Genomic DNA, 20,162 nt, shown 5'->3' on the forward strand with positions numbered 1-20,162 from the left:
TTTCGAAAATCAACTCTCAATTGTTGTCAACTTTAAAAAGAACTCTTAAATTTAGTATACACTAATACAATCCAATAATAAAACCTAACTCGCTCACATGTTGGAAAGAAAAAACTTAAACCCCAACTCATGAAGTTATCAAATCTATCATTTTAGTGTTAGAAAAACTAAACTCGCTTAAGCATAGGCCCAGATTATAGGCCCAGTAACTCGTCGGTCGTCACAAACATCAACAAGCGCAGAAAGGTAACAGATTAAATCTATGTATGATTATGTATTCGCATTTTAGGTGAAAAATACAGCAAAGAAGAATAACCGGAATAAAAAGAAGGGAAAATACAATACTATAGTTAAATGTTAGAAAAGTCCTTATAATATTCTGAGGAAACTAAAACTTCTTGAGTAGCAATTTATTTTTGCTAAAAACGAAGGGGAGATACATATATTGATCACAGCCAAACTCATCTAGACATAGTCCGAGACGGCGAGTCATCGGTAGTTGTAGGTGGAGGAGATCCTTGCCTATGTAGGAGCTCATGTGCTAATGCTTCAAGGTCACTGTTTCCACCAGCTAGCCCTACGGTTGCTGAAGAAGATGACAATGATCTTCCGTATTGGTGGCGTGGATCAACGAATCTTCGTTGTTGTGTTGCCCACGACGAAGGAGACGCTGCATGATCGAAGGTAGAAGCTAAGTCGTATGTTGAAGGTAATGGTGAGACTGATGCAGCTAAATCTGTTATGGAAAGTGGTGGAGGAGTGAAGAAGAGTGATTGTGGTTGCGATTGCGGTGGAGGTGGTGGTCGCGTTTGCGGGTCAGGTAGCTCTAGAGATGCCAAATGGGCTTGTACGTAAGAGACTTCTGCCTGTAGATTCACCACCTATATACATTTTACGACTTAAAACTGTAAATATATATGGGTTGAGAATCATGAAATTATTCTGAAAATTAGACAAGGATGTGATTATATAATTGCTTGCAATTTATTATCAACATAGTACGGTTGATATGATCAATGAATATCCTCCTTTTAGGTTTTTAATTATACGCTTAACGGGATAGTCTAATCATCCCAAAATAATTACTGTTTTTTAAAAAAAAATCTCTTTAATGCAATCTTCATTACCTACAACTTTGACTAAATAATTTTTATTTACTTAATTAACTTATCGATCAGAAGTGGAATGAATGTATGTTCGATTGTTAAGGTTGTTAGACCAAAATACGTAAAATACTAACGTAGAAAGTAAATAATAAAATTGACACGCATCATACATGAGATATAGGCATGAAGTTAAAGAAACTGATAAATTTGAAATATAGAAAACGATTTATAGTGAGGGAAATATTGGTATATACGTATTAAGATAGAAAATGGTTCAGTTAGAAAAAAAAGACAGAAAATTGTACCCCGACCACTTCCAGAAAATCAGCCAAAAACTCCACATCTTGCAATGGGACTTGTCGACGACCGCATCATTTTTAATTTTTTATATAATTACTCAGAACATTAATTTAAATTTTTGGATAGTAAATTATAATCAGACAACATGCCTTTTTGTCCTTTATACTCAAAGTAGAAGATTACAAACTAAGAAAACTTGAGGAAATGACAAACGTACTCTCGGAAATATCAGACCAGATCATTTGAAACAAACAGATTGCTCATTTTTACACCCAAAAAAAAAAAACAGATTGCTCATACTTAAACGAGTTTTCATAAGTTTAAAAGTATATATTATTCCCAAACGAAACCGAAGTTTGCTACTTTGAAAAAGAAAAAAAGAAAAGCGTAACTGTCATCCAAATAAGTTGTGGTTAGTATCTTTCACACAAAAAAATAATGAGTATGTTTCACACGTAGTATACTAATTTCCAACACACTTTAGTAATCCTAATAACATAAGGGTAAATTAATTACCTGTTGCTGAAGAGCAAAGATGTGAGCGACGCAACCATAGATAGGGTCCCTTATCCGAGCCTGAGCTTCATAGCAAATGGTTACAACTGCATCGGACCGTCGATGAACCGGTATGTGTAATAGAAGTTTTGAGACGTTGCTGGCTCCGAAAACTTTATGCACCGCCGCAAAATAAGCCGAACCTTGCTCAGAGTCGAAGTACGGTGCGAATATACAACCTGGAACACACTTTCTCCTTAGAAACTTACAAGCACCACATGGCCCACCACCACCACCGCCACTAGTTCCTCCACTGCCGCTACTTCTTCCACCACAACCACCACCTCCCATGGGGGTGATTGTGTTTCCACCGCCGCTCATGACAACACAGTATTGTCACAAATTTGTGAGAATATTTTTATGGATTTTATGTTGGTGTTGTATAGAAGAGAGGAAGATTGAGAAAACCGAATGAAGAGAGGGGAATTAGGGTTTCGTAAAGAGGAGAGTATAGAGAAGAAAGTCTTTAAAGCCACGCGACGACAAAGCTAACAAAAAAAAACGATCTCTCTCACTTCTCTTTTTCTCTCACATTTAGTTGTTTGCGTGAAGCAAACATGCGATAAGCCTCTTCTATTATTGATTCTCAGAACATTTAATTACTTAATTATATTTACAAAACAAAAGAGAAAGAAAAAGAGAAAACTCGTTTAATTATCTATCTCTCTTGGAACATCTCGTGATTGAAATTTAACTCCGGAGCAAAATATAGTTCTTGCTTCCTCTTTATTGATGTGAATGTGAATTGTAATTTTTGAGATATTTCATGACTTTAATGTTTTGGTGTAAGATAAATTTTATGTATTTTTTAAACTTTCACTTGAGTGCCAAATAAATTAGATAATCGAACATTTTTTATTTTCTCATACAAATTTAACCATAATGAAAATACTGAATTTCTCCCAAATTTGATTGGTATATTGAAAACTAAGTTGCGAGGAGGTTGTTAAGACGCCAGCTCTTATTGTTATCTTATAGATTATATTTTCCCAAATTTGTGTTATAGGAATAAAAATTCAAAAGCAAACGTAATTGATGAAATACCTTAATAAGTAAATGATTAACATGTTTTCATCAATTTAAATTAGCTACAATTATTAGAGGATGAGTTGATCGCCAGCTTATCTTTCAAAATGTATAAAAAGGGCATCAGCTATGTTAAATAATTTATTTTCATCTATGGAAGTAGTATGTTGTTTTCATTATAGTAATTCACGTTTTCTATCAATAATTACCGTAAATGAAAGTATGATACAATTATTATGGATAAGATTTCGATTTAGAAACGAGATGTGAGTGAATCGGATGAATTTTTATAGAAAGTGTATTCAATTTAAGGTTTGTCTCTAAAATGATAAATTATTTATTATATAAACATGCAATAAAATGAAATGTTACTAACGTTGTAACTTATATATAATATATCTATAGAAAATTAATAATTTAATCCAGTATTATTAAAATATTTTAAATACTAATCTAAAGAAATTTGTCATGATTTTAATCTTCTAATGAAAATTTTCACTAAAAATTCAATCCTCGTAAGTTTAGAGAGAATTTTTGAAAGTCTAAGCTAAAATTGTAGCTTTCATAATTCACTCAAAGCTTGCTGACTTTTTTTTTTTAAATATTATGTGAATTCATATGTCTTTTTTTAGCAAAATTTAATTTCAATACCAATAATAGAAGTAAACGTGGTTTTTTCTTAGACTTTCAAAAATCAATGAAATGAGTGAAAAATCAATGAAATAAGTGATGTCACTCTTGACAGGTCCTACGCGCCGTTCCCTTAGAAAGTTAGTAACGCCCCCCTTGTTTTCTAAACGTCTCCTGCACAGTTATGCGTAGTCTCTGTTAATATATTTTATACTTATGTTTTTATGACAATTTTTCTATACTTATGTTAAAAATCAAGTGTGTTGCAAATTATGTTTGTAAAGGGCGATATATTTTTAGTGTTCAAGAAATGAAGGTTGCGTTGATAACTTTTAAAGCTGTTCAATGACCAGGAACGGATCCACCAACAAATTACAAGCTCTTGACCTCGAGAGTAACACTTTCAATATTAATTGGTCGATATAATTTAGAATCGCCAAGTTGGGATTGATTTCAACCAACTAAACATGTGACAAATTACAATCCTAAAATTTGTATATATATTGAAATATGCACGATCACGGAAAAAAAAATTTCAGGCATGGATATATGAGTCAAAGAACAGTTCGTGCTACCATAAATTATAGCATTTTTAGTGATTTATTAATCAAGAACATTGTCGAGTTATAAATAGCGTAATAAATTAGAAATGAGCTGAGGTAGGAAGGGGAAGTGACATGATACCTCAAATTGGGGATGTACAAAAAGAGTCTAACATCTTTTTTGAGTCTAACATTCGACTTCGATCGACCAAACCCTTATTTCAATTCACTATATTTTCTCATAGGTTGTTTCTTTGTAGCTCTATATATAATATATATCATATGTTAATCAATTTGTTATTGTAATTCTATTTACTTATACTAGCATTGATTAATTTGCTCAAAAAATACTAACATGTTCTTCTACTCGTGCAGGCAAATCCTAATTCGCTTATCATAATGTTCTAATCGAGATGACAAAAAAATGTTCTAATCGAATCTGGCAACGAAAATATGGATTATATCTTGATTACAAAATTTAACAGACGTAATTAAATAAATTTTATATATATATATATATATATATATACACGCACATGCGTTATTTTACTCATATATTGTGGCTTGATACCCCGTTTATTTATTTGGACTCCAAAGTCTACTGGTCAATATCTACTGAATAATATACTAGAAAATGATACGGTGTCGCCTAAAAACAAGGTAAAACGATTGACTTCGAGTGTAAGAGGGAGCTGATGGTACAAGTATACTATACTACTAATCTTATAGTCGTGCTTACTTTAATAAATGATCAATAAAATCGTGGTTCAAAAAATCAATAAAATCTAGTTGGGGTATTTTAACAGGTTGGTCACTTACTCGCAGCAACCTATTTTTGGACAACTTTAAATGTGTTTGTGTGTGTTTTTAAATTGTGAAAGGTCTTGACAAAAAAAATTGTGAAAGGTCAAATATTTTTATTAAAAATTTCATTTGGAAAATTTATGATTTAAAACATGGAACATTTAGCAGTTATATTTTAGAGTATACCGTAAAATATATACATGTATCATACTACTCAGTTTTTGCCTTCCGTTCAACCAAAAATGGAACACGAGTGAACGCTTAAATTAGCACAGGAACTGAAAGTATAGCTATTACGGCTGAAAAATATTTATATAAATTGAAATGATTTGATCTAGTTTAAAGCTTTCATGGTTAAAAAAAAAATCCATGGTCATGTTAACGTGAAGTAAGGCCAACTAATTAGTCAAATTAGTGGTTTGCCTCCGTATTTTCCAAGCTCACAAAAGATCCCTCAAAAGTCGAAAGGTGGCCTTAAAATTACATATACCTTCAGATTTTAATATGATTCGCTATATGATACTAAATTATACAAACACAATCCAAAAGTTATTGTAACTTGTTTTTATAACCACTAACAAAAAACACACGCATACGCATGCATATAACTTCATTTTAAGTCCATTTTAAGTCTGGTCGGATAATGTTCACAAGTTTCAGTCAAATCTAAAAATTTCTCAATATATTATTTTTGATCCGATTGACATCATCAAAATCTATGGACCTAATTTATAATGATAATTTACAATAAATTATATTCAATAGAATATAATTTATTGTCAGTTAGACTAGTGAGAAAGTAAATTAAAAAAAAAAATATATATATATATATATAAGATTTTTCTTAGCAAAAATGAGAGGAAATGGTGCAAGTTCATAATACGAAGCTTTGGGGGAGTTTAATACGGATGGAGGCTAATGATGTATATTATATGATAGACTGGAGTCAAGGATTAGCAAACAAGAAACCGAACGGCCGGTTCTCTTCTCCAGCGCTCACGTTTCATGCTTACTTCTAACTACAAGATCAAGCTTATGGAGTATCCTATCCACAGTGGATGCTGAATTTTTTTTTTGGGGATGCTGAAGCTAATATTAATTTTGTTTGTGTAAATCAATTCAATATATGAGTATATGCAAAACCATTCAGATAAAACTATGGGATGGTAAGTTCTAGTCTTGATTTTACAGAAAACTTAAAACCTCATTAATGATATTAATGTAAGGTGGTTCTTAGGTTGAGTTTCATGTTCGACTATCAGAATTCACAATCTATAGATAGAATTTTTGAATGACCTTGATACTTACTTATGTTTAATATTTTAAACAAACTCCAACAAAAATTAAAAGGTCAATGTTTTATATTTACTTTCAAAACGGAGCCGCATCTTAATTATCTTATATCTGGTTTACATTATGTATATAAAATTTTCGGATTAAATTTATTACTTTTTTGTATTAAATTTAGTTTCGAGGTTGTTAAATTCTGTACCTCTTGTCCAGTCAAATTTTAAGTCTCTACTAACTCAACAGTAATTTACTACGATCATGTAGCTATGTTATTGTGATGAATGATGGATTGCAAAATTAGACCATAGGAGCAATAAAAGGGGGGTTGTTATAGGCTCACTATTAGAGAAGTGACGGTGAGTTAAGTGACTGAATGCTTCGTGTGACAGTGGTCATAGAGTATGTGCATCATGCCATGTGTCTAGCTCTTATGACGTGGGTTGTTTTGTTTACTGATATGAAAAGCAAGCCACGTACAATCGGTTTCCCTTCGATTCTGTTTGGTCTCTTTGACTGCAATTTCTCAAAGCCAAAATTCCTCATTCGCCGCATGCAAGCGCGTGCTGTTCAGTTTTCAGTTTTTTCTTTTTTGAAAATTTTACAGTGTTTACTTTTAAGTTTTAAAAGATCTTTTTTTTTTAAAGATCTTGGTTATGAATGTATTATATTGAACATGATTGTTGGTTTCCTGGAGATTAATTTGGCTAGTAAGTATGTATATGTGCACATATGTAATCGGTTTTGAGCTAGTCCTCGCGTCCCTCCCGAGTACAATTACAATAAAAAAATTAGGTATCCACATGTTTGTTTTACTTCATATTTAATTTATTTGGGATCCAAAACCCTCATTTGTAGAATCGCTTACGGCTTTGCAGATTTGTTGGTTACATCATCGGCTATTCGTTTGAAAATTAGTCTTCTAAATAATTTTTATAAACTATCAAACGTTTAAAATTTCTTTATATAAAATAAATAGAAATACCGAAAAGAGGATCGAGAGTGAATTAATACTGTCGGGTAAACAGAAACAGGAAAAAAGAAGAGACAATAAAGAAGGTCAAGAGGTTGGGTTTTCAAATCTCTGTGCACGTACGTATACTATGATGTGATTGTGATAGTGGAGAATGGAAAAGAGGGAAATAATTACTAAAATGTCTTGTCTAACTTACAAAAGCTATACTTACTGATAGTGACATATGGTTTTGTGTTTGTGTGTGTTTCAGTGTCAAACGTTTTCTCGTAGTCCGGTTTATCTAAATCAACGCTCATGATGGTACGCTCTTATGAATATAGGATTATGGTCAGAATTAGACATTTCAAGATATTTCTTTCCTACAATTCATTGTGGGAATATATATACATGTATACACTCAAATCCGTAAATAAAGGAAGAAATGGAGAGAAGTAGAGGTGTGACAGGGGATGTGAAAGCGTGAAAAGAAATGTGCATGGGGAGGGGCCGCTAGGGCTTAAGTTTATGTAATTTAAAAATGCAAATTAGGGCTTTAAAGCTATGCACATTTGAGCTATGAGTCCAATCGATCACACGTGGTATGTGCATTCTGATGTTGATTTTCATCACTGCGTATATATATCATTCAAGTAAACTTGTGGTTTGTCTTAGACCGCGTTTGTTTGGTTTAACTTTTAATGACACTAAATATCTTGAACATATTACAAGAAGATCATTAATAACATTGAATTTTGGAATCCATATTAATTGGTCATACGAAGATATATTAGAATTATATACATGAGTAGTATTCACGTAAAGACGCATAAAAATGAATAAAATAAGCGGCTGATCATTCAATAGTGTTCACAAAATTACATTGTCAGTCCGAATAAAATTTTAATTTATCTATATAAAATGACGATATTAGTTCATCGACTTAGATATGTAAGTAAACAACCCATCTCTTTCTTTTCTCTCTGTCTCTCTTTCTACTCGAAGATGATGACAACGAATTTGAACGGCGGAGGAAGAGGTGGAGGAGGAGAAGGACCGTGCGGGGCGTGCAAGTTCTTGAGGAGGAAGTGTGTTCGAGGATGCGTTTTCGCTCCTTATTTCGATGCAGAGCAAGGGACTGCTAGTTTTGCAGCGATTCACAAAGTGTTTGGAGCAAGCAATACCTCGAAGATGTTACTGAGATTGCCTTTGCACAAGCGGCTCGATGCAGTGGCCACGCTCGGTTACGAGGCTTTGGCTAGGGTCCGTGATCCTGTTTACGGCTGCGTTGGCCATCTCTTCTCTCTTCAACACCAGGTCCTTTATTAAAACATTTGCTTAAGTGCTAGTGGATTATACGTATATACAAATTGAGACTTACAAGCACGGTCTCTACGTGTCTTTAGGTGATGAATCTACAAGCTGAGATTGCTCATGTTCAAGCTCGTCTTTCAATGTTTCAGCGTTTTTATTTAGTCCCACCACAACAAATGCAGCAGCCACCTTTCGATCTAGCGTATAACAATGAATATCCCATGGAACCAACTAACTTGGATGTTGGGTGGGAGGAAGAACAATTACCTCAAGCAGTTCGTCTTTAAGTATTTACCCACAGTCTAACTTCCGGCTTGCAGTTTAGGTTAGGTCCACAAGCCATGCTTATGTATTATAGCAATGGAGGTGTCTGGAATAAAAGTTGACGAGTCTATTTATTCTTCATAGTTGACTATTTCCACTTAAGATCATTACTTTCTTAATAGGCCCATCCTAAACGGTAGCTAATTACTAGTAAGGCCGTTACCAGTAGGTTTCGGTGTAAATAAAGAAAATACTTTTTTTTTTTTTTGAAACACAAATAAAGAAAATAGTTAAACAAGATTACTTAAGCTTTAACATTTTTCTCTGTTTAAACCAGTGCATACGAAGATCTGGGCTTTAAGAGCTATAATGGGCTTTTTAGTTTTTTGCAGTGAGAAATAATTGAAGGCTTTAAATTTGATCTGAACTGGACCAGGTTCGAATCGGTTTCTCTAATTTCCATTAGCTTCATTAGTTTCTCTTTATACGACAAGTCTATGTGAAATGTGAACAAAGTGAGTATATGAATAGTCTATGTGCAGAGTGATTATACCATGCATTGCTAATCGGCATATTTCCAGATAAGAAAATTCGGTTGGAATGAACAATATTCTGGCAATTGCATTGGAATGAACAACAATCTGGCAATGTCATATCCTATGAACAAAAACAAAATACGCTTCATATTTAAGTAATGAATGATTTTAAACTCAAATTCTCATTTTATTTAACTGTTGGCTATAATATATAGATTCTTTTGATGATTATCTTTTCAAATGGCCTGATCAAATTAACTAATTTAGTACATTTTGTGAGTTTTTATTGAAAACTTCAGCATTTTTTTCCAATAGGCGTATATATGATGTTCGGTTCTTCTTTCGCAAGAAATATACTTGGCAAAAAAAAACTATAACTGAAAGGAAACAGTATACATATTCCTCTAATATCATTTTGTTTCGTATCATTTGCATTTAGAGGGAAAAATTGGACCATGATGTGAACCCAAACAAAAAGAAACCATGGGGCACGCGCATTCATTGTATCTATATATAGCTGTAATCGATTTAAATAGAACTACTTTAAGTATATAGTCCATCTACGATCTATCCTTAGGTACGTAGAGATCGTCGTTCCCCTATATACTAGGATATCTATAGTCGTCGAGGGAATTTGTAATATAAAAATTTATATGAAATATTAAATATATAAATGTTGTTAATCTTAATCATCCAAACATCTCTGATGCATAATTTTATTTTTTTACACCAAAATAGGTTGGAGTCAACTTTTACTTCATTATATTCCATTGTGGAATAAAAAAAATGACTAACGAGTAAAAGTTAATATTATGTTTCATTTTTCTAACCACAAATTAATATTTTGCTTCATTTGGGAGTTGTTCAACTTTTTACTCCATTTTGAAAAATAAAATATGATTATAATTTTTTTAAAAAATTTCATTTGGAGTAGAAAATAGATTGAGTTTAGAGATAGATGTTCAAGGTCACAAAGGAAAAATTATACTTAGAGAAATTAATCATGTTTGTAAAGAAAACTATCAAATCACTTTTATTTTAGAGTTTTTTTGTTCTTCCCTTCTATTTTAATTTGTCACTTTTTGTATTTGTTGTAGGTGGAAGTTGAACTCTTGACTAATTAGTTATGCTTAATAACCCACATGAGATGAATTGAAACCGACTAATTAACTTAGTTTAGTTTGGACATGTAAAAAACTTAGTTTAGTTCGGACAATAGTAAACAATGGATGAAATGAAACGGATTAATTTCTTTAGCTGGAATTTAATTACAACTTTAAAATGCCCGATATAAATAGTTAAATTTATTCTAAAAAGGTTAAATTTTATATAGAAAAATTGATAGTTCGCAACACCAACAAAGCAACGGCCCGAGAAAGACGGTAGCTTTGTGGAGACACACAAATAAGATAGTCGCAGGATCATGTGCCACGCCTACACTTTCTTTCCAATTCCATCTCATTCACGCGTTCTTTTTTCATTCTTTTGATTATAAATAGAGTCTCTTATAAATACTCACGATCTAAATAATATCCCTTAACCTATGCATAGAACATGCATATAATATCATAATTAATACATTCCACCACTAGAAGCCAAAACTATGGTATATATAGCAGTAAAAAAATAAACTCAGTTGTACATAGAGGATGAGAGAATGAAAAATAACGGAATCCAATAACAATGTCTGTAATAAACGGACATGAGAATGTGAATTATTATAAAGAATAGTATAGATGCTCTGTAAAATGTAGCATTGATATAACGGATGCATATATGTACATAAATTTTTTTTTTTTAACAAAATATATATGTATATAAATATAATTAAGCAAATTTGTAATAAAGAGAGAAGAGGGCAAAACGGGGAACATGTCACGCGGATAGGTGTGAGATAGTAAATGACGTAGGTTCCGTTATTTAAGAACCCTTTAGATGTTCATGTTCCCACACACCACAAGAGAGAGAGAGAGAGAACATGGGGAGAGAAAAAGATGACAACAAGAACGGAGAAGGAGAGAGAAAGCTGGGAGATGAAACGCCGTCATCTTTCTTGGACGGTACGGGGTTAGTTTGTGTAACGGGAGGGACTGGTTTCATTGCTTCATGGCTCATCATGCGTCTCCTTCAACGTGGCTACTCAGTTCGAGCCACCGTTCGAACCAACCCAGGTTCGAATCTATTTCTTTATTTTCCATTAGCTTCACTTGTTTCTCTTTTAATTAAATACTCTGAATTATCAATTATAGATTTACCAAATGCAAGTAAGATTGCTGTTTATTTTAGGGTTAATTGATTGGTTCGTTTTAGCATAAAGTACAAAAAGAGAGATATATCGTAGTTTATAATAGATACTCCCTCTGTTCCTAAAAGTAGGATGTTTTATAAACTTTTGATGTTTCAATATATAAGATGTTTTCATTTTCCAATGTAACTTTTACTTTATTAAAAAATGTGTATCCAATCATATTTTAATAGTCTATTTTGTAATTGGTTGAGTACAATTAATTTATAGTTTTAATGATATTTTCTAGACAAAAAGTAGTTTTCTTAATATGTGTGTTTCTACCTAAACATCCTATTTTCAGGAACAGAGGGAGTACTAGTTTTTGGGCCCGTACTGCGTACGTGAAAAGAATTTCAAGAAATTGTGTATAATACATCTAAAAATTATAACTAACAGCAATAATAAGCTTAATCTGGTCACATAATTTTTTTTTACAAAATTAGCTAGTCTTTCTTTGTCCTATCCATAATAAAACCAAAAAAATCAAAGGAAAAAACTCAATAACACAAAAAATTTCCCTGTTAACTGAAATAAAAGTGCTAAAATTATTTACCTTCAGTGTTTCCATGGTCTAATGTTTAAATCTATTTGCACAGTCTCGGTCACTCGTTCCATCTTCCTATTAAAAAATACATAAAAAACTTCAAACTGAACCATACAAAAAGAATGAGTATTTGTCCGAGAAGCAGAGAAAAAACAGTGAACAAAAAAACATTATAAAGCTATATTTAGGTTTTTGATGCTACACTCAAAACGCAAAAGAATGATGTGAGATGAAAAGAGTGAGAATAAAAGAGAAAATGAAAACAGAGAAAACAGTGGAGAAGTTGAAAACAGTGATGAAAATTAGTAATTTGAAAAATTATAGAGAAGATGAAATAATTTGAAATCATGCCATGCTTATAGGAGTCGTGGAAGTTCTTTATAGTCAGAAACAGTTTTTTTTTACAACTGGTTATTTTTGTAATGGATTCAGATTTTAATTATTCTGTTGATGATTATTTAGTTTTTATTAGTTTTTGAAAAATATTAACCACATGTCTTAATTTTATTGGTCAACTGACTTGTGCTTTAGTATATAAGGGATAACATTTAAAGTTGATTTTTGGCTCGACAATAATAAAATTATGGGTGTGAAACATTTATTGTACTTGGCTGGAATGATCTGTCAGTTTGTAGGATCTTGAAGCTCCATAGCTATGTCATGTTTGCATCTTCTATAAATAAAGTCAACCATCTATTGTATGCTCAAAAATTAACAACCAAATAATAATTTTGTGCCTACGTTTAATACAGAAGGGAGTAAGAAAGATATAAGCTACCTAACATGTTTGCATCTTCTATATATGTCATGTTTGCATCTTCTATATATAAAGTCAACCACTATTACATGCTCAAAAGATAATAACAAAATAATATAAATAGTGATAACTAATACTAATTTTGTGTCTACGCTTAATACAGAAGGGAGTAAGAAAGATATAAGCTACCTAACCGAACTCCCATTTGCTTCGGAGAGGCTTAAAATATTCACCGCCGATCTCAACGAACCGGAGAGTTTTAAACCGGCTATTGAAGGATGCAAAGCCGTCTTCCACGTGGCACATCCCATGGACCCGACCAGCAACGAGACCGAAGAGACCGTAACGAAACGTACCGTGCAAGGTCTTATGGGGATACTGAAGTCATGTCTGGATGCTAAAACCGTGAAACGCTTTTTCTACACGTCAAGCGCCGTGACCGTTTTCTACGGCGTTGGAAGCGGTGTTGGAGGAAACGGTGGAGTAGTAGATGAGAGCGTTTGGAGCGACGTGGAAGTGTTTAGGAATCAGAAGGAGAAGAGAGTGAGTAGCTCTTACGTTGTGTCGAAAATGGCGGCAGAGATGACGGCGCTTGAGTTCGGTGGGAAGAATGGATTGGAGGTTGTGACGCTTGTGATCCCTCTCGTTGTCGGACCTTTTATATCTCAGTCGTTGCCTTCATCCGTATTCATCTCTCTAGCCATGATCTTTGGTAAATTTTTACCTAAATATTTATCTTATAACAACCTTGGTTAAACATGCATACTAGGTATAATGTTTTATAAGAAAAATTAGAATCTTAAATTTCGTAAATATTAACCAAGTTGTAGTCGTCAAATGGTAAAAAAGCTTCATCATATCAAGGATCAAATCTTTTTTTTTTCGCTGATAAAATCAAGGTTCAAAACCTTTTTTTATAATAAAATCAAGTTCCAAATCTTTTTCTTTTGCTAATAAATCAAGGTTCAGATTAAAAATAATAATAATAAGGTTTAAATCTTCACATACAAAAACTTTATGACATGTGTATAAGGATAAGTCTCAAATTACGTATGGAATCTTTGCTTAATCTATCTTATTAAAACTCAAGTACAAAATTGGAGTGTTTGAAGATTTAAATAGGATTATTAAAAAGTTTGGAGTGTTTGGAAACATGAATTGTAGTCTTTTTAAAAAAAAAAGAAATTTTGTTTGAAAACAAAGATAATAGTATTAAGAAAAAAAGTAATGGGCTTATATTTTTTTAAAAAATTGATAAGAAACTATCTATCTAGGTCAGTTTTAAAATATACCAAAATGAATCAATCTAATTGCCTAAATTTTTTTTTTCTAAACTAACCATAAAACAAAATTTAAACTTTATATACATATTTCAAATCAAAATAATAATTCAAAGTTGATTTATATCAAAATATACATATATTCAAAAATGGATTTTTACTAAACTATTTTTCAATAACCAGTATAAAAAAATATTGTCAATATATATAAGAAAAATACAATACAAAGCTCAATTTGAAATACCAACTCAAATTATGGTTTTTATATTTCATATTAAGTTTTAAAAATATAATATATGTAATTATTTATATGATGGTATGTATAAAATATTATTAATTATATGATTACTTATATGATGGTGCATATAAAATACGATTAATTATATGATGACAAAATGCGATATATAATAATGACTAGGGATGAACTTTTGGGTACCCATACGGGTTTGGTTCTGATCGGTTTGCATTTTGGATTTTCGGGCTCAAAGATTCCAGTCTTATTAGAATGTTTCTAAATTTTGGTTTGAGTTCGATTCGGATCTTTGCGGGTGTTCGGGTTTGGATAAATAATTTAAATTATTTTTAAAGTTTTAAATTATTATATATTTTAAATTTCTCAAAATGTATAAATAAAATAATATAATTACGTATAAATTTGAATAACATATGTCAGAATACCTAAGCTTAACATATCAATTGGCTTGATTTAAAATTTTGGATACGGAATCAATAATTATTTTAAGTATTTTTGGTGATTTGAGTATATTAATTTTAACTATTTCAGATATTTAATTTTGACTATCTATATATATTTTCAAGTATTTAAACCAATTTAAAAGTATCATTCTTGATGTTTTATATACGTTAAATCTAAAAATAATTAATATATATAAGTATATAAATCTATTTTAGATAAATTCGGGCAACCGAATACTTCGGTTCGGATCAGATTCGGTTCTCTAAATAACAAAATTTTGAATAATTAAAATATTTAATCAATTTATGTTCGGGTTTGGTATTATATTTTTGGATCGGTATCGGTTATGTTCCTCGGATTCATTTTTCAAATCCTAATAATTACATGAAAAACAAATATCAACATATTTTTCAAAATATACACCCGCGCAGGCGCGCAGGTCAAAGTCTAGTTATTTTTTAAAACTACAACATGCAAATCCTAGTTAGAGTGGATAGAATATTTCATTGTTAAAATATTCGTAAACATGTGAACGTTCAAATATAAATGGCATCTTGAGTAAACTGTTCAGTGTTCACCATACTAATATCATCTCTCTCTTTTTTTTGTATTGAAGGAAATTACAAGGAGAAGTATTTGTTCGATACTTACAACATGGTACATATTGACGATGTCGCAAGGGCGATGATATTTCTATTGGAAAAGCCAATAGCGAAAGGGAGATACATATGTTCGTCCGTGGAGATGAACGTCGACGAGGTCTTTGAGTTTTTGTCTACGAGGTTTCCTCAGTTTCAGCTACCTTCAGTTGAGTAAGTATATTATTATTTCTACTTATTTTATTGGTCTAAGCATTTGATTTATAATTTTTGTGTGGGTACGTACAGTTTGAAGAGTTATAGAGTAGAGAAGAGGATGAGTCTGTCGTCGAAGAAGCTGAGGAGTGCAGGGTTCGAGTTTAAGCATGGAGCTGATGATATATTCACTGGAGCTATAAAGAGCTGCCAAGCGAGAGGCTTTCTTTAAAACTCTTATGGGTTTTTGATTTTAAATTTGTATATGAATTGAAAATATCATTTCTTTTATTCCGTTTTGTAAGATGTTCTACCTGTTGACGAAAGAAATATATTTTTGAATAATTAATCGAAGAAATATGAAAAGCAAAAATTATCAACAAAAAAAGTCGCCCACCGTGGGGCTCGAACCCACGACCACAAGGTTAAGAGCCTTGCGCTCTACCAACTGAGCTAGACGGGCTTGTTGCTTAGTCGATAGTGAACACTATACTACTTTTAATATTGCTGTTTAGTAGTCTGTGAAGCATTTGTTGAAGAAGAATCAGGAAGCTGGGTGGGTTGATGAAAATGGACCACCATTGTGTTTGGGTTGTTAACTGTGTATAGTAGGGGCGCTGTACTTGTCTTCTTTTCTTGGTAAGTCTACATTGATCTAGTAGTTAGTTTCCCTTTCATGTTGTGATTCCTGTTCTGCTTATAGTTCATCTTAAAGTTGAACTCGTGTGTAAACAACGTATCAAATGAAGCTTTACACGTTTTCGGAAACTCTTGTGACTTTAATTACTTCTCATGCTACAATTCATAGTGTTCATGGAACCCAAGGCACTCTTGCTACTACTTTTCTTGCATTTGTTACGGTTCCAATTCCCAAAATTTATTATGTTTTGATCAATTTTTCTAGGTTCAGTTTACCTACGATATTTCATCTTCACCTCTGCAGTTTTAAACCGGGCATTTGGTATAAGCATTATGGGTTTGATTATGCACATCTAATAGACTAATACTACAACATCTAGACTCATAACATCTATTGAGTTACAATATCAAAGTATGATTCTAATATTTTTCATGAGTGTAATCACTAATTATCAAACTTCAAAGCTTTTTTTTTGCTAAAAACTTCAAAGCTTTTCTTGTAATCGGTTACTGAACTCAATAAAGGAGTTGAGGATAAGCAAAGTTGATCAGTTCTCTAATGATAAATGTATAACCATCCTTACTTTGAGAAGAGTCTTTCCTCTGAGGACTAAGGTTACATTCATATATATATGAATATGGTGGCAAGATTGTGCTTAGTATATGGCATCAAACAATGTTGTTTATGATGCATGCGGTATATTTACTAATGCGTTTGTCTGTTGTAAAAGATACCCTTTTGAGAGGGAATTATGAAATGAAGAGAAATATTCAGAAAAAAAGAAAGATGATGAGAGTTTTTGATTATGGGAGATTATTTTTGTCATGTAACGTATGCACATCATAGGACTCACAAAAGGGTAAAAGAAGAAATCTCAATTTAAGCGTCTGAACAAATGCTCCTCTCCCGACAGATGATCCACATGTCTAATCCAACGGCTAGGATGCTTCCTCGAGTCACCACGCTGGTTTCCACCAGCAGCTCCCACGTGTACCATGTCCAACCCACTCCCAACAGGCAAAAACACTGATCTCACCACACGTGTCCCTTTTTTCAACACATCTTGCCATTTAAATCCAGATATCGCTCTCTGCGCAGCGTTTTTACACACTAAAACGGCACCCTTGTTGCTCAATTTCGCAAACCTCAGCGTTTTAACGAACTCTCGCCGCTTCGAGTCTACCACCAAGAAGTCCACGCCGGGAAACTCCTCCATCGTGTTCTCAACAGATTCTCTGACCACAACAACCTCCGTAGCTTCCGTTGTAACGACTCCTCTCATGGCCGACACGTACTCCAGTCTCGACTGCTCATCTGGTACTATACACACGTGTCTCCCGCAAGTGTGACTAGCAGCAACCGCGAGTCCTACGCTAGTCGCGAGTGGATCGCCGCGTGACCATGTCTCAACGATTAGCCTAGCGTTCCATCCGGCGGCCGTAGCTGATAAAAACTCCGCCACTCCTGATTCTTTGTAGCTCTTACACTATATGCATGCAGATTAACACTGATCAGGATAAATAAATATAAGCACATGTAACATATCACATATGATTATAAGTTAAATCACATACAGATCTAACGGTGCTGATGTAGGCTTCAGAGGCGGTTTCAGGCGACCAAACAAGCTTCATGGTGAAAGTTCAATGGAGATTTTGTGAGTTTGTGATACGAAGGAAGTGGTTAGGTTATTATATAAATGGACAGACGAAGCGTTGACATTTGCCTACACTAATTAACAACGTGTCAATTGGTCTCATTGCTACCATTTATTACTACTCCCTATTCCCTATGCTTGTCAAAAATATATAATTTCATTCCATATATTTTTTTCTTGTCAACAATTTCATACTGTATCTAGAATGAGTTATCTAAATCAAGTTATTTTAGAGAAAAAAACAATACTATGAATTATAAGAATTATATTAATTTTATATAGTACTAGTTAATTATTTTTATTTTGGTCCATGTTTCGCTTTTCATCCTAATGGCCGAGTGTGAAAAATATACGTATAGATCAAAGGATTTGATCGCTGACATTGTGGACTTGGTGAACTTAAATTATTACATTAGATGGTCAGCCTCAATCTTTGATTTTTTTTTCTTTTTTGCTCATTCTTAATCTTGGATTTAAGCCTTTGTTGAAGATTTAAGCCTTTGTTATTTCAACACAATGACGATTCGATTTTGTTTTTTCTGTGACACTCGCTTTCATTGTGCCAACCTAAGGTAATTGATATTAGATAACATCAAAATATATAAACTCAATTTCATCGCCGGCTAGTTTGGTTGAGTATGCACGTACCATCCATGTACGCTAAACGATATGCGACAAAGATATCTATTATTTATTTATTTTTAATGAAAAGATATCTATTAATTACAAAGCATGTAATATTAATTATTAAATGTATAAATGGTAGCTCCATCGACTAATTAAAAAAATGTGAACAACAAAAGATTATTGTACTTAGGTACAACAAATATGAACCAATTCCTGGCTTGATTTAACAAACCAATATTTGAATGTCGTTGAAAAACATAGACTTTATTTCTTAATCTTGAAATTATTCTGTTAGTTATTATATGCTCAAACTAACTATGCCAATGAAATCCCCCAAGATTTCATTTTAATCTTAACACATATATTTGATTCTTTCAACCTTGTAAATCACTTTAAGGCTTTAAGCCAGTAAGATCTATCGAATAAGTGAACTTGTGCGTGTGTTGTGTAGTCCCCAAACGTGCAAGTAACTATGAGTATTTTCTTTTGAATTTCCATTACATTAAACAAGAGGCAAAATTGCTCACCAATGTTTTACATGAACCATCTTTAGATACACAAACATTAAAGTTTCAAAGAACCAAACTGAACCAAGGAATCAAATACTATCGGTAGTTATGATCTTACTTTGCATTACCGTGATAACTTAAATCGAATATTAAGCTAATAATATACTATTGGTCGAGACGTGCCTTTAGCATGGCTCCTGATATAGTAGGAACAACCACATCTAGCTAAGTACTCTTAAGCTATTTAAATTCTGAAGTTGACATGATTTAAATTAGATTCATTTACTATTGCGTAAACGACAAATTCGCGCTTTCATTTTATATTAAAGACACGATTTTTAAATTGCAACTTTGCATTAAAATATTATATTAGTTTATAAATAAACCAATTTGATAAAGGGGATAAATGTACGATATGTCGTACCACTCCATCCTGACTATGACTTACCAAGAAGTCAATGCTTATCACAACTTGCTTATCAATATCTTATCATCACTAGCACTTTTCTATTTTTTATACATATATTATTTTGCAGTGATCTGTTTGGCGGACACAATGTAATCCTAGTTTTTTTTTGATCAAATGTAATCCTAGTTTTTTAATCTAATTTCTGTAGATAATATACTTTGAACTCGAATAGTGTAATTATTTTTCGTTTTTTGGTGTCCCCTAATCTCTCCGTCAAGATTTTTAAAATGGAGTTCAAAAAAGAAGTTTTCCCCTAATTATGGATTTCGATTTAGACTTTTTTTTTTCGATTTAGACTTTCACTGATAAAGTAGATAATAAAACAGTAGCATCAAGCAGCATAAGTTGAATATTTTGATAATATTTATATATCAAAATATCATATAAATTAATATATAATATATATTATTCATAAATAATTTATTCATATTAGAAAATATATTAAGCACAAAAAACCATTGAAAGTTAGTTGGTATTGTTTTAGTCAAAAAAAAAAAGAAGTTAGTTGGTATTGTAAGCTAGTTGGGCCACCTTAAATGAAAGAATTTACCATTGGCCACAATTTAAGAGCCTGGTGGCCTGTAA

The 20,162-nt window shown here is 32.4% G+C and overlaps 4 protein-coding genes and 1 non-coding gene across 5 annotated transcripts; 2 read left to right on the forward strand and 3 right to left on the reverse strand.

The window, feature by feature from the left end:
* Positions 1–245: 245 nt before the first annotated feature.
* Positions 246–2,339, reverse strand: LOC103866208 (LOB domain-containing protein 18). The gene is made up of 2 exons (XM_033290332.1): positions 1,923–2,339; positions 246–881 (listed from the first exon to the last, which is right to left on the reverse strand). Exons 1-2 carry the CDS (start codon positions 2,280–2,282, stop codon positions 462–464), a joined length of 780 nt encoding a protein of 259 aa, XP_033146223.1. The 5' UTR covers positions 2,283–2,339; the 3' UTR covers positions 246–461.
* A 5,732-nt stretch (positions 2,340–8,071) lies between these two features.
* On the forward strand, positions 8,072–12,397 carry LOC103866207 (LOB domain-containing protein 19). The gene is made up of 3 exons (XM_009144085.3): positions 8,072–8,519; positions 8,609–11,487; positions 11,905–12,397. Exons 1-2 carry the CDS (start codon positions 8,124–8,126, stop codon positions 8,801–8,803), a joined length of 591 nt encoding a protein of 196 aa, XP_009142333.2. The 5' UTR covers positions 8,072–8,123; the 3' UTR covers positions 8,804–11,487; positions 11,905–12,397.
* On the forward strand, positions 11,245–16,067 carry LOC103866205 (protein BRI1-5 ENHANCED 1). The gene is made up of 5 exons (XM_033290331.1): positions 11,245–11,487; positions 13,068–13,616; positions 15,498–15,693; positions 15,769–15,902; positions 15,940–16,067. Exons 1-5 carry the CDS (start codon positions 11,295–11,297, stop codon positions 15,942–15,944), a joined length of 1,077 nt encoding a protein of 358 aa, XP_033146222.1. The 5' UTR covers positions 11,245–11,294; the 3' UTR covers positions 15,945–16,067.
* TRNAK-CUU lies at positions 16,066–16,138 on the reverse strand. The gene has a single exon. It is a non-coding gene; the product is annotated as a tRNA-Lys (tRNA).
* Positions 16,139–16,771: 633 nt separating this feature from the next.
* On the reverse strand, positions 16,772–19,804 carry LOC103866204. Its single transcript, XM_009144083.3, has 2 exons — positions 17,890–19,804; positions 16,772–17,801 (listed from the first exon to the last, which is right to left on the reverse strand). Exons 1-2 carry the CDS (start codon positions 17,947–17,949, stop codon positions 17,190–17,192), a joined length of 672 nt encoding a protein of 223 aa, XP_009142331.1. The 5' UTR covers positions 17,950–19,804; the 3' UTR covers positions 16,772–17,189.
* Between the last annotated feature and the right edge of the window lie 358 nt (positions 19,805–20,162).

Source organism: Brassica rapa, chromosome A04 (assembly GCF_000309985.2).
Source record: "Brassica rapa cultivar Chiifu-401-42 chromosome A04, CAAS_Brap_v3.01, whole genome shotgun sequence".
Classification (NCBI taxonomy): domain Eukaryota; kingdom Viridiplantae; phylum Streptophyta; class Magnoliopsida; order Brassicales; family Brassicaceae; genus Brassica; species Brassica rapa.

Excerpts from the sequence above, each read along its gene's own strand:
- LOC103866208 (XM_033290332.1), bottom strand. The coding sequence starts at position 2,282 with ATGAGCGGCGGTGGAAACACAATCACCCCCATGGGAGGTGGTGGTTGT. Across the intron at positions 882-1,922 it reads TCTTTGCTCTTCAGCAACAG|GTGGTGAATCTACAGGCAGA; the intron begins GTAATTAATTTA and ends AAATGTATATAG.
- LOC103866207 (XM_009144085.3), top strand. The coding sequence starts at position 8,124 with ATGACGATATTAGTTCATCGACTTAGATATGTAAGTAAACAACCCATC. Across the intron at positions 8,520-8,608 it reads TCTTCTCTCTTCAACACCAG|GTGATGAATCTACAAGCTGA; the intron begins GTCCTTTATTAA and ends ACGTGTCTTTAG.
- LOC103866205 (XM_033290331.1), top strand. The coding sequence starts at position 11,295 with ATGGGGAGAGAAAAAGATGACAACAAGAACGGAGAAGGAGAGAGAAAG. Across the intron at positions 13,617-15,497 it reads CTCTCTAGCCATGATCTTTG|GAAATTACAAGGAGAAGTAT; the intron begins GTAAATTTTTAC and ends TTTGTATTGAAG. Across the intron at positions 15,694-15,768 it reads TTTCAGCTACCTTCAGTTGA|TTTGAAGAGTTATAGAGTAG; the intron begins GTAAGTATATTA and ends GGGTACGTACAG.
- LOC103866204 (XM_009144083.3), bottom strand. The coding sequence starts at position 17,949 with ATGAAGCTTGTTTGGTCGCCTGAAACCGCCTCTGAAGCCTACATCAGC. Across the intron at positions 17,802-17,889 it reads ACATCAGCACCGTTAGATCT|TGTAAGAGCTACAAAGAATC; the intron begins GTATGTGATTTA and ends GCATGCATATAG.